This window comes from Hesperophylax consimilis, unplaced genomic scaffold (genome assembly GCF_061612785.1).
Source record: "Hesperophylax consimilis isolate HC1 unplaced genomic scaffold, BYU_Hcon_1.0 scaffold_56, whole genome shotgun sequence".
In the NCBI taxonomy this organism is placed as follows: Eukaryota; Metazoa; Arthropoda; class Insecta; order Trichoptera; family Limnephilidae; genus Hesperophylax; species Hesperophylax consimilis.
The window spans coordinates 298,978-311,366 of NW_028301286.1; the positions used below are offsets into that span (position 1 = coordinate 298,978).

Sequence of the window (12,389 nt, forward strand, 5' to 3'; positions counted from 1 at the left end):
AAATTCATATTCAAGACTACTGGCAGCGTCTAGTGCGGACTTTAAATAAATATGAGCTTTTAATAAATGATTATTTACAGTATTCTGACTCTTGTCTTCATAATTAACATTGTCATCTATATTAATATTATGATATCGTACCAACAAATTTTCTAATTGTGACCATAAACTCAATATCATAGTTTTGGGGAATAATCACTTCAATTCACTATGAGAAAGTTCATTTGTTCCGACAAATACTTTGATATTCAGATTATGGTCAACTACAACTTGAGAACTTAAATATAAATGTTTATCTACATTATCAAAGTTTGTGGCGTATAAATATGTTATGTCATTTATAGTTTTTACATTCCACTCACCGAGTTTAATTTTTATTTGCATATTTATAACAAAATCACTATAATTCACTATTGTGTCACTTTGAAAGAAAAGTTCAACTTCTTCCTCGTGTCGGTGTTTTATTTTTAACTTCATATTTTCGGGATTCACTCTATCCAGTGCCTTTTTCTTTGTTAAATAACTTGGCAAACCTTTAAAAATACTTGGTGTAGATCCGATGGCCAATTTTGGTTTTTTAGGGTGCGATATAATATCCTTTTTGTCAAAATGATTGATGCAAATGGCAGCGAAAGCACCTGGAATCCAATGTTTGCGAGGAATGGCCCTGATCCATGACTGTCTGCGTTCTTCCTCTGCTGGAAATTTGAAGATGGTAACCGCTCCTTCCTTCTTCAGAGAACTGGTGTAATTTGCTTTGCATCCGGGAACACAGCACTTATGAGGCATCTGAAAATAATATCCATTAGTAAATATATTACGTATTTTCAAAACAAATCAAATTTCACTTTGAAAACAAATCAACAATCGAGTTGAAACGAAGTATCATTTCCAAGTGCCTACTAAAAACGTGGCGGCTTATGAATTGCCCTATTATTCTCTCAGAAAGCTCTACACATGTTATTACATAGTACTATTATGTAGATTATATTATATTATCTAGTAAATTACACCATTTCTAATGATAATCTGTACAGATCCAAAGCTAAGCGTCATCCGCCATTATGAAAGTTATTGAAAACATCATTTACTACGTTCAAATTGTAAATATATTTAAAATGTCTTACCTTGACGATCGTATATAACCACCAACGTATTGTTTTACAAAAATGAAGTATAAATATTGCAGAAACGTGATGTAAAATGTAAAATAACTACTTCAATCAGTTCCAGTTGCACACACTTTCCAGACGCCTACAAAATCCATACTGGCGCATAGAAAAAAGCTACCACGAAGTCCCAAAAACAGGACTCTTTGAATGTCAGTTGGTTTTCTACAGCACGGCCTTCTATAGAGATGGCAGTGCTCGAACCGATTTTGTTAATCAAGATGGCGTCAAGCGAAGTTATTGCTGCGCGCGTCCCTATGATTTCGGACCTTTTACGGAACGAACTTTAGAATATGAAAAAGCACAAAAACCTTCTTATGTGGGCTAAAAAATGGAATATAAGGATTTAATTATACGGCGTTAGAAGATACCGAAGGCTATCGCAATCATTTACGAACTTTGGAAGAACAATTTGATGTACTGTTGTCTAAGATTCAAGAAAATATCCAAAAACAGGACACAGGCGCGCGGCTGTCCCAGCAAAAACTAAGTTACAAATTCAACGGGGGATTCTTCTTCAGGTCTGATGTATGCACGGAGTTCCAAAAAATACGATATGATTGTTTATAAAAGAAGTGTTCGTTGCAGTAGTTGATGCCCTAAAATTTGTTATGAAGGTAAAAAAAATATAATTTTTTGAAACATTCAGATATTTGTTATTTAATAATAATAACTACTAAGTTACAGTGACATTACAAAAATAATATTATTAATTGGAGTGTCACGGGCATTCTTATTTTTGTAAAATTCTTGCTATTGATCCCAAATACAGGGATGGCTTTGATATAGATCGATAAATCTAAACATCATGTCATCCGACCACTTAATACATTTTTTCATGACCGGAAGGGAAATAAAAATCGCAAGCGACTTGAAACATATGTTCACACGTTTCGATTCGGCGGGAAAATCGAACGATGACTCATACTTGAACAACAAAAGTAGACGGGCTTTCAATTTTTGTCGTGCAACTAAAAACTTGATCAACTCTGATAAAAGGCTGTTCACACTTGTCGATTAGCTTTCAAGTGTCATTCAACTCCGACTTGATCAACTAAAATCGCCCTGAGAGAAAGGGGTATTAGACAAACTGGATGAAAAAAGGTGTGGTCTAAAACGATCATAAGGCACGATTAATTTTTATTAAAAAAAAACGATTTATTAGATAACAATGAGAAACAAGTTTTTCAGTAACCGAAAATGGAAAATAATAAATTTCAATAGCTATTATGTTAAAAAAACGCATAACCTGATGTCTTTTCTCTGCGCCATGTTTTGACATAACAATTTTAAATAGAGGTTGTTAATTAAAAAAAAAAAAACAAATGAAAAAGCAATTTTTAATTCTAAGATTTATGTTTTTGGTTAAATAAGCGAAGAAATAATACTAACCTTAAAACATTCCCAGCAATAACAATGGCCGCCAAGTGCACAATCGTAAACATTAAAATGCCTTGTTTTCCATTCCCGGAAACTGAAATACTTACTTCTCATAATTATCTAACTGAGACAAAGTATTTTTTTCAATGTGCTTATTAACCATGTACCATACCTTTTTCGTATGACAATATATTTTTTTGCAAAAATAGTACCTAAAAAAAAAAAAACTTTCACCTGAAAGGGGTACCTGCTTACCGGAGTAAATTATAATACTTCTATATAAGGCAACTATTTTGATCTTATTTTGATCATTTTCATTTTAGCTTGACAGTTGGAATTCTATGATGATTTTGTGTGGCTTTTCAATTTGCGCTGGACATGTGTAAAAAATATTTACGGAAACTATAACCACCGTTTAAAGTGGCATTTTTGTCTAATCGGAAGTGCGGCATATATGGAATAACATTTTTTCATCCGTTTATGAAGGAAAATGTATAATTGGGTGTTACATGTTACAGCTACATTCTGAAAACGATTATGGCCTCTGGAGGGAGCGATCGCCAAACAGGCACGGTGCCTAAAACAAAGGCTCGAAATAATTCCAATGTTCCTCAAGAAGTTGTCACACCTACCCGTAGAGATATTCACTCTACAAATATTATGACGGTAAGCAAAATATTTGTAGACACTTTAGAATCATCAAAATTGCATACTGAACTTGCAGTGGTGGCATTTCGTATAATTGTGTGCAATTCATATTCCACCGGTGCAATTTGTATATCAGATTGAAAAGGCGGTAACTGTTTGAATTTTGCTGACTTAATGCCAAACTCTCTTACACGCTTTTGCCACACGAGACTTCTAAATTTAGATAAGTTTGCTTACGATGTTCCAAAATTAGTAGGCAGTGCATAGAACACAGTGTAACTATGGCCAGGTTCTAGAATTCGAAGTTACCATTTTGATATAAAAAGGACCTTCTTGAAGGTACGGTATTTGATAAAATGTTGTTAAAAAGAAGCCTTAGATATGGTGGATTTCACAATGACAGTAATTTATAAATACTCCCAACTTGTATTTTTAACAAAATTGCTCACCCTGAGATATGTTCTCAGTGTTAAGTTCTGTTCTTATTCGTGTTAGCAATTTGTTTGACAAATTACAATTACGTGTCTTCCTACGTGTTAAAATATTTTGTGAATGTTGTTATTAATAGGTATATCAAGTGTCTCGCCATAACACATTTACATAAATTCACATGAATGATTCACATTCTGCTCTCAGCAACATTGTGTTTATAATTGGGTGTTTAATAACATTGTATTTCCAATAACAGACATCTGTGGATTGGCTGTCAGTATCCGAACATAATACGAGATCATCACAGAACAAATCCCGCAAGCCGACCAACATACCAACAGACAATGATTTCGCTGAATTAGGTTGGTATTCAAGTCTATATAATATTTCCCATGATTACTCAATTAATGTTATCACATGTATAAAATAGTGTATTAGTATTACATTTTGTATTACAACCATATTATGTTAACTGAATTATTTACAAGTAGATTGTACTTGGAATAATTTTGAATAAAGTTTCCGAATTCCGCCTCACGCTTATTATGCAAAAAAATTAATAACAGCACTTGGTTTCAACTTAGTTTATGTCTGGGGAGATGGTAAAAGATGCATTGCATTCCATTTTTTCTCAATCGAAGTTATGTTTGAAGGTTAGGAAATACGCATAAATTATTAAAATAACCAAAAAATTTACAACCTAAAAACCTTTTTTGTTGTTTGTTTTTGGGGTGTTATGCCGTGTTGCGCTAACTCCTTCTTTAGCCGACGTTTCGGACAGCGTTGCAGTGTCCATCATCAGGGCAGATCCGGTAGATCCGAAGATGTGTGATGTGACACATCTTCGGATCTACCGGATCTGCCCTGATGATGGACACTGCAACGCTGTCCGAAACGTCGGCTAAAGAAGGAGTTAGCGCAACACAGCATAACACCCCAAAAACAAACAACAAAAATGCTTTTGGCCGTGAGAATCTAAAAACTAACCAACCTAAAAACCTATTTTGTTTATGTTTTACATCTCCACTGACTTAAATAGTTATTCCCAGTAGTAAGTAAGTTGAAATCTAGTGTTATTTTTTTTTAATTGCATGTTGAGGCGGAATTCAGCAACTTACCTAATTTTGTATTGAACGTTGCAGTTCTCTTTGTCTACTTTAAATTTGTTTATTGTTAATTGACACTGCATGGAAAAAATATTGATAGACTGTGAATTGATTATTAATTAAGTAGGTAGGTATTTAAGTACCTACTTACAAATATTATGATTTTACAGGAAATTTTGCTTTCGATTTATATAAGAGAAGACTAGAAACATAATTTGGACATGAGGTCCGGTTCTTTGAACTGCCTGTAACCAGTGAGAATATGGCATCCCCAGTTGTAGTGTGTTGTGGGGCTGAAAGTACTGGGGAGGGGAAGGAGTGAGGAAGAAAAAGCTTTAAAAAAAGTTTTCAAAATGTTTCTTTAAATTGGTATGAAATTTTTTGAAGACATGACTCATGTGCAGTATTCACATAAAAAAAAACTTTAAATATTTATGCAGAGTGGATGCTATGCCCAGTATTGCCCTGGAGAAAGACCACCAATCAGAATAGATACTTTGCTTGAACTGGCTTTTGGCCTTGTTTGGTGACTAAATCTGAATATCCAAGTACTTTCCCACCTTCCTCTACCCTTCTCCTTCCTCTGCTCACTATCCATTGGGATGCTGTAATTCCACTGTCTCCAGATGGTTGGGAGCAGTGTGGACTGTTGTGCTGTATTCACATAACAAAATGATGCATGCATTATGTTGACGTGTCTCCACCTATTATTGTGGTCTAATCAATGTATCCACCTAGATTCTTCCACGACTCACGAAGGCGGCAGCAGGTTCGTGCCAGTCCGCCCGCAGCCCCGCACTCTGGTGCTCCGCCAGCGCGACCTGCTGGACAGTGCCGAGGAAAGCGCCCCCTACGGCAGCATCCTAGGGGGACACAGCCCCCACACCAGTCACACGGCTATCATGATAGTGAACCCCACCACGCCAAACTCTAATCAGAATATGGTATGAGCAAGATCAACATTCCCAGATCACAAATAACCTGAAAATATTTGAAAAACTCCTACTACCATCATTACAAGAGGAAGATGTGGCTTGTACAATGATGGAGGACTTAGGTAGCGGCGGAATTGAACCCACCACACCTGCGTGGGAACCTGATCCATTTTTTTACTCGGCTACTTATAACTGGTCAATTGTTTGTTATATTTTTTTTATTTTTTTTATTTATTATTTAACATTATAAATGATTACAATATGCAGACTTATAAATAATTTTTTCGTTATTATTCTATTTCTCCATAAGTTGAGCTCCAGGAGCTCGTGTTTATGGGAGGAGTCTTTACATTTAGTTCTAATGATTTTTTAAACAATAATCAAAAACTTTTGAAATAAATACAAACATAATATTAACATGGGTACACAAATTAGAAAATTGTTTTTTTAAAGATAATTAAAATAATACATCTTTTTACAGATTAAGTAAGCGTGAGGAAATTAAGGGTACAATATATCAAGAAAATTTTTGAAAAATAGTTTTTTTTTAAAGACAATCAAATTAATATATATTTTTTACAGATTGAGTAAGTGTAAGAAAATTAGGGGTACAATATATCATTATCCAATTTGAGGGACTTAATTAACTTTTTGAATTGTTCATAATTCACAGTTTCGGTTACACTAATTTTATTTTTGGACAATAATATATTGTACCATCTCACACCTAAATATGAATAGTGGTGCTGAGCCGTGGTCGTTCTAAGCATAGGAATGGCTATTAAGCCATTAGTTTTGAATCTATTGCTTATGCTATCTGAGGGGTGCATTTTATAAATAAAATATTCTTTATAAATTTGATATAAAGCGATTCTCTTATACAATTCTGTTATAGATGGTACATTGAATTCCTGAAATATCTCTAAAGTAGGGAGTCATATGGTTTTCTAAGGATGATTTTTATAATTATTCTTTGAATTGTAATTATTGGCTGTAAAGAAGCCTTAAAAGCCCCTCCCCACCCAATAATCCCGTACTGCAATAAGGACTGAATTAATGCATAATAAACAATTTTGATAGTTTTCTTATTTAAAATATTTTGTATATTATAGAAAATATAGATAAGTTTTCTTATTCTTTCAACAGTGAGATTAATATGGTCTTTCCATTTAACATTTTTATCTAGATACCAAGATATTTTATATTGGATTTATGATTTAGTTTCGCGCAGTCCGTATTACATGTACCGTCATTTACACAATTTTTAGAATGAATTGTTATGTTAATTAGGTTATTTGGCACATCTTCTTGTAGAGTGAAAGGAATACAATATGTTTTTTCTGTGTTAAGTGATAATAAATTGCCATCGAACCAATTTTTTATAACCTTCATATCCTGATTCGCTGCATTGGTAATTTCGATCCATGTCTTTTTTTCGATAATTATTGCAGTGTCGTCAGCAAAGGATATAAGTTTACCATTAAGTGATAATTTAAACATATGGTTAACGTAAATTATAAATAAAATTGGTCCAATAACAGTCCCTTGGGGAATTCCAAATTCTAAAGTTTCATCTACGCTAAGTGAGTTATTTAATTTTACTTTTTGGTTTCTTTTACTTTTTTTCTTAGATGGCTTTGCAGCCAATACCTTACCTTACCAATAATACCGATATCATTTAATTTATTAATTAGTTTTGTATGGGAGATACTATCAAAAGCCTTACGTAAATCAATGAAAATGCCAAGGCATTTATTTTTTTTATCTAATGCACGGTATATAGTTGAAGTTAGTTCTGCAATGGCATCATGAGTGCCTAGTTTCTCTCTAAATCCAAATTGGCTAGGACTAATTATTTTATTGTTTTCAATATAGTATAAAAGTTGCTTTTTTACGATCTTTTCGAAAATTTTTGCAATGTTTGAGACAACAGATATGGGTCGATAATTTGATATTTCTTCAGGGCTGCCAGATTTAAAAACGGGTGTTACAATAGATTTTTTATAAACGGAGGGGAATATTCCACTATTTAAACTAATATTTATAATGTGTGTAATTGGAATGCTTAATAATTCATTATAATTTTTCAATATTTCTACTGTGACTCCATCAAACCCTGGTGCAGATGCACCTTTTAATTCACTAATAATATTTTTTATGTCATCTGTTGTTACCGGTTTGAAAACTGACAGATTATTTTGTTTGTGACAGTCCTTTTCGAAATTATCTATTTTATAATTTTCATCGATTCGTGTAGCTAAATTTTGTCCGACGTTAGCGAAATATTTATTGAAGGCATTAGCACATTTTGTCGGTTCCATTAGGGCATTAATAGAATTTTTTCCGATATTAATTTTTTTAATTTGAGTTTTTTTGTTTTTTCTACTATTTATTTCATTTATTGTTTTCCATATATGTTTTACATTTTGTTTAGCCACATAAATTTCATTTTTGTAAAAGTTCTCTTTAGTTGTTTTTAGTAAACAGGTTAATTTGTTCCTAAATTTTTTATAATCTGTGTATATTTTTTTATCTAAATGAAATTTCTTTGTCAAGCGATATAACTCTTCTTTTTTTCTAATAGACACGATTAAGCCATGTGAAATCCATGGTTTTATTTTTTTGAATTTTGATTTAATTTTTATGGTTTTAATATCTGTTGATGCTGTAATATAATTGCATAGTATATTATCAAAAATATTTGCGCATGTTTCAGCACATGTTGATTCTAATACGGAACGCCATGTTTCTGTTTTTATTTTTAGGTTTAATTTATGATGGTTTAGTGAATTTTTTGTAAAAGTATTGCATTTTAAATCAATATGATTATTAATATTAAGTTTTTGTATATAGATGCAAGTGTGATGATCAGTAATATTATTTTTTAATATTATCGTGTGTAATTTGTCGGTATCTTTAGTGTTACTCCATATGTGATCGATACAAGATGGACGTTGACCCGTAATTTCTCTAGTATATTTATTATGTCATTCTCGAATTGAATATGGAATCATAGGATGGGGATCTGCTACACATACGTACCTACACAACCTGAATACGATTCAAAAAGGAATCATAAAGACCATATTGAAAGTACCAATTAGAACGCCTTCAATTGAAATATTCAATTCCTTTGACGTACCAAATGTACAGCAAATATATGCCAAAAATATATTATTGAAGCTCTTCAAAAATAACAAATCCTCTACTAGACTGTGTATGCATAACACTAGATCGAACAAAAATGATATAAAAAATATTCCAAGTTATAAAACCACATTCGGACAAAGAAACTATACATACTTTGCAACAAAACTCCATAACATCCTTCCCCAAGACATAAAACTAATAAAAAATCCTAATGAATACAAATCATTAATAAAAATATGGCTGAAAGAGGTCAATGAAGAAACCCTAATGAAAACACTAAAAACGATATAGAAGACACTAAAAACGACATAGAAGACACTAAAAACGACATAGAAGACAAATAAACCATATTTAAATAACTTTAGTCCGCCTCGGCACAGGACCCCCTAGTGAGGAGGACTAAGAAATACAATATTTTATACTTAATTTCACCATTATATTTTGTATGTAACAATTATCTTATATAGTCGCTAAAATTAAAAAAAAAAAAAAAAAAAATTTATACACAATATGAAATTCATTTCCGTCATATAATTGATAAATTCAGTTTTTATTCTGTTACTATTTTCGTTTGAAACATCTATGTTGAAATCGCCGATTATTGTTATGTTCTGTTTATTTTTTTTTGATAAGATAATGCTTCTCAATTCATCCATAAATGTGTACTCGTTTGATCCGTGTGTTCGGTAAATTGCAATAATATTAAAACACATTTTATTTACATTTAGATTAATATCTAAGCAATTAACTCGCTGCATAGGTACTTCTTCCACTGCGATGTTTGAATGGCAAAATTTAACAAATACAACAATACCACTATTTCTATTAATAGCACAAGATGTTGCGAAGTAGGTATATTCTGGTATGCAAAATTTATTGTATACGTTGGTGAATGCTTCAGTTAAAACTATAACGTCCGGTTTATGATTTAGTAAATTAATTGAGAGTAAAAATTCATTGAAATTTTGTTTCATTGATCTGATATTTAAATGGAGTACAGAGAATGAATTTGTTATTTTATCCACGATTTTATTACAATCTTTTAAAGTATGACAAATATATTCCGAAATATTAAGCGTTTTATCTAATTCCTCAGTGAAGAAATTATTCATTTTTAAAGAAATAAGGAAATAATATTGTTATAACTAATTGTCAAAAATGAATTTGATTTTGATGACAAACTATAAATTAGCAGCATATGTTCACGGATAATATCAAGGTTGACTTGAAATAGATTTGGTGACAATATTGAACAACTTAGCATTATATTACTAGTGATGATATTATAAAGATGATACATACTATGTAGTATATTAATTTTGTTTTGTATAAATAATATTTTACAAACATTAACACTTTGAGAGTAGGCTAATATTTTAATGCTTTGTTTTTGTCTTAAAATTTTACAGAAATAGTTAATTAAATATTTTTTGGATATTACTGATAAATCGTTATCTCTTCGATGGTAGATTAATAACATTGAAATGTTTCTCAATTGTTTTAAAGTTTTAGTATTAATAGCTAAATTGTGCGAAAAGTCAGAAAAGTGTGAAAAGTCAGAAAACAAGCGTATTTGAAACAAAAATATAAATTTTGGTATTGAGTTTTTAATCTCGTTAAGAATTTTAAAGTTAGTTATTAAGAATGTTAAAGTAGGTACATACCTATTCATAATTTATACGCCCTTGGGCAATAGTCATCATTTTTTTTAAATACATACAATTTTTGCTATTTGCTTTATGATTTGTATCGTTTGTTGACTTGAAAGTGTTGTTTTGGAAATCACAATTTTTGCATTTCTCTTCTTTGTTTTTATTGGGACAGTCTTTCCAAGGATGGTCCATGGCGCAGTGCAGGCACGAAGCATTCTTGTCCTTATTAAAACAGTTGACAGCTGAATTTCCAAATCTCAGGCAATGGAAGCATTGCATTATTGGATTAGCATCCTCCACCCGCACTCTGTGGTATCCAATATTAATTTTCTCTTTAGAAATGAGATATTTCCTAAGTTTTCCACTTGTTTCGACTATATAGTTTGTAAGATTGTTTTGTCCTTTTGGTTTAAGCATTTTTACTAATTTTACTGAGTTTTTCGGATTTTCATCCATGATGATTTTAATTCCATCATTTTGGGTTTTTAATGATTCTATTATTTCTTCTTCTGATAGGTCGATAGGTAGGTTTCTGATGAATAGTTTAGGATTTTTTTTTTCTAATTCTTTCGCGATCAAATTATTTTTGAAGACTATATTTATTTCTTCTGTTAGTTTTTTTGCGTGATCATTTTTGGGGCAAGAGATGATTAGTTTCTTATTTGATGCTTTTTGTACTCCATTTACTGCAATCCCCAAATGCGATGTTTTAATTTTTTTAACTATCATGTCTCGAATATCATCAGAAGTTGTATTAGTATTTTCACTTGCAATTATTAATGAGTATTTGGCCTCTGGTATAGGTATTGAGAGGGTTGACTTGTTGTACGTTGTATTAATTGATTCCTTTTTTTCCTTAAATAATTTTCAATTTTTTCTGAATGTTTTTCTTCATTTAATATAAGTTTATTTTGTAGCTCAATTATTTTTTCTTGTAGTTGAAGTTTTTCCTTGCACCATATTTCCTCTAGCTGGTGTATATCTTGTTCTATGTTACTTCTTTGTTTTGCCTCTTTGACAGATGAGCATTTTCCAATTTCAATTTTAATTGAGTCAATTAATGATTGGACACTTCGGTCCATAATGAGTTATTTTTTTGCGGGCTGTCTGGTGACTAAACGCAGCCAGCCTGCTTTATTTTTGCAACAACAATATGTTAAACTGGGTATCACTGTGGTTTGTGGTTACTGAGTTTATCGAAATTTCTGTCCGTGCGAGCTGCACGGCAGCAGAAACTAGACTGAGTTAGTAACTTATGTATATAGTTAGCTATTATTCATGTATTATGTTACACTTACACACATAAATTGTCAATTTCCTTTGTAAAAGCCTGATAGGGCGCCAATGAATAATAAATAAATAAATATTAATCCTTGGTGTGCGCAGACTCGAATTTGAATCCTGGATTGTGTACTTTTTAATAAACACAACTTTCATAAACAATAGCTCTGTATAATAATACTAGGTTATCCATGTCTATTTCTCTTTATGTACGTAATATAAATATTCATAAATTCTTATTTTATTGAAGCACTATAGACAGCGCCGCAATTAGCTTGCGTACACCAAGGGTTAAAGGATTTAAGAAACTAAAATACATTTAGCCCTTTTTGATACAGTTTGATATAGGCTTTGAACTCTGAAACAACTTTCACAAGTCACAATAATAAACTCCTCCCAACCGTCTGGAGCCAGTGAGACTATGGTATCCCCAATTGAGTTATGTTGTGATGCTGAAGGTAGTGGGAAGATGAAGGAGATGGGAAGAGGAAGGTGGGGAAGTACCTTAATTCCAGGGAGATACTGAAAGTATCTACCGCCTTGGAACGTGCCGCTAACATACTATGTATTATTTTTAAATTAATAAATTATTATGAAATAACCCTAAATAAGTTAATTTGAATGAATTTACTTCGT

General features: G+C 31.9%; 1 protein-coding gene across 1 annotated transcript in view; it reads left to right on the forward strand.

The window, feature by feature from the left end:
- The first annotated feature begins 2,893 nt into the window (after positions 1 to 2,893).
- Positions 2,894 to 12,389, forward strand: part of LOC149408821 (uncharacterized) — a 36,505-nt gene continuing 27,009 nt past the window's right edge. Inside the window, exons 1-3 of the mRNA XM_089650408.1 lie at positions 2,894 to 3,215; positions 3,886 to 3,991; positions 5,474 to 5,679. Of these exons, the coding sequence (XP_089506534.1) occupies positions 3,087 to 3,215; positions 3,886 to 3,991; positions 5,474 to 5,679 (441 nt within the window). The 5' untranslated portion in view covers positions 2,894 to 3,086. The remainder of the gene's footprint in view (positions 3,216 to 3,885; positions 3,992 to 5,473; positions 5,680 to 12,389) is intronic.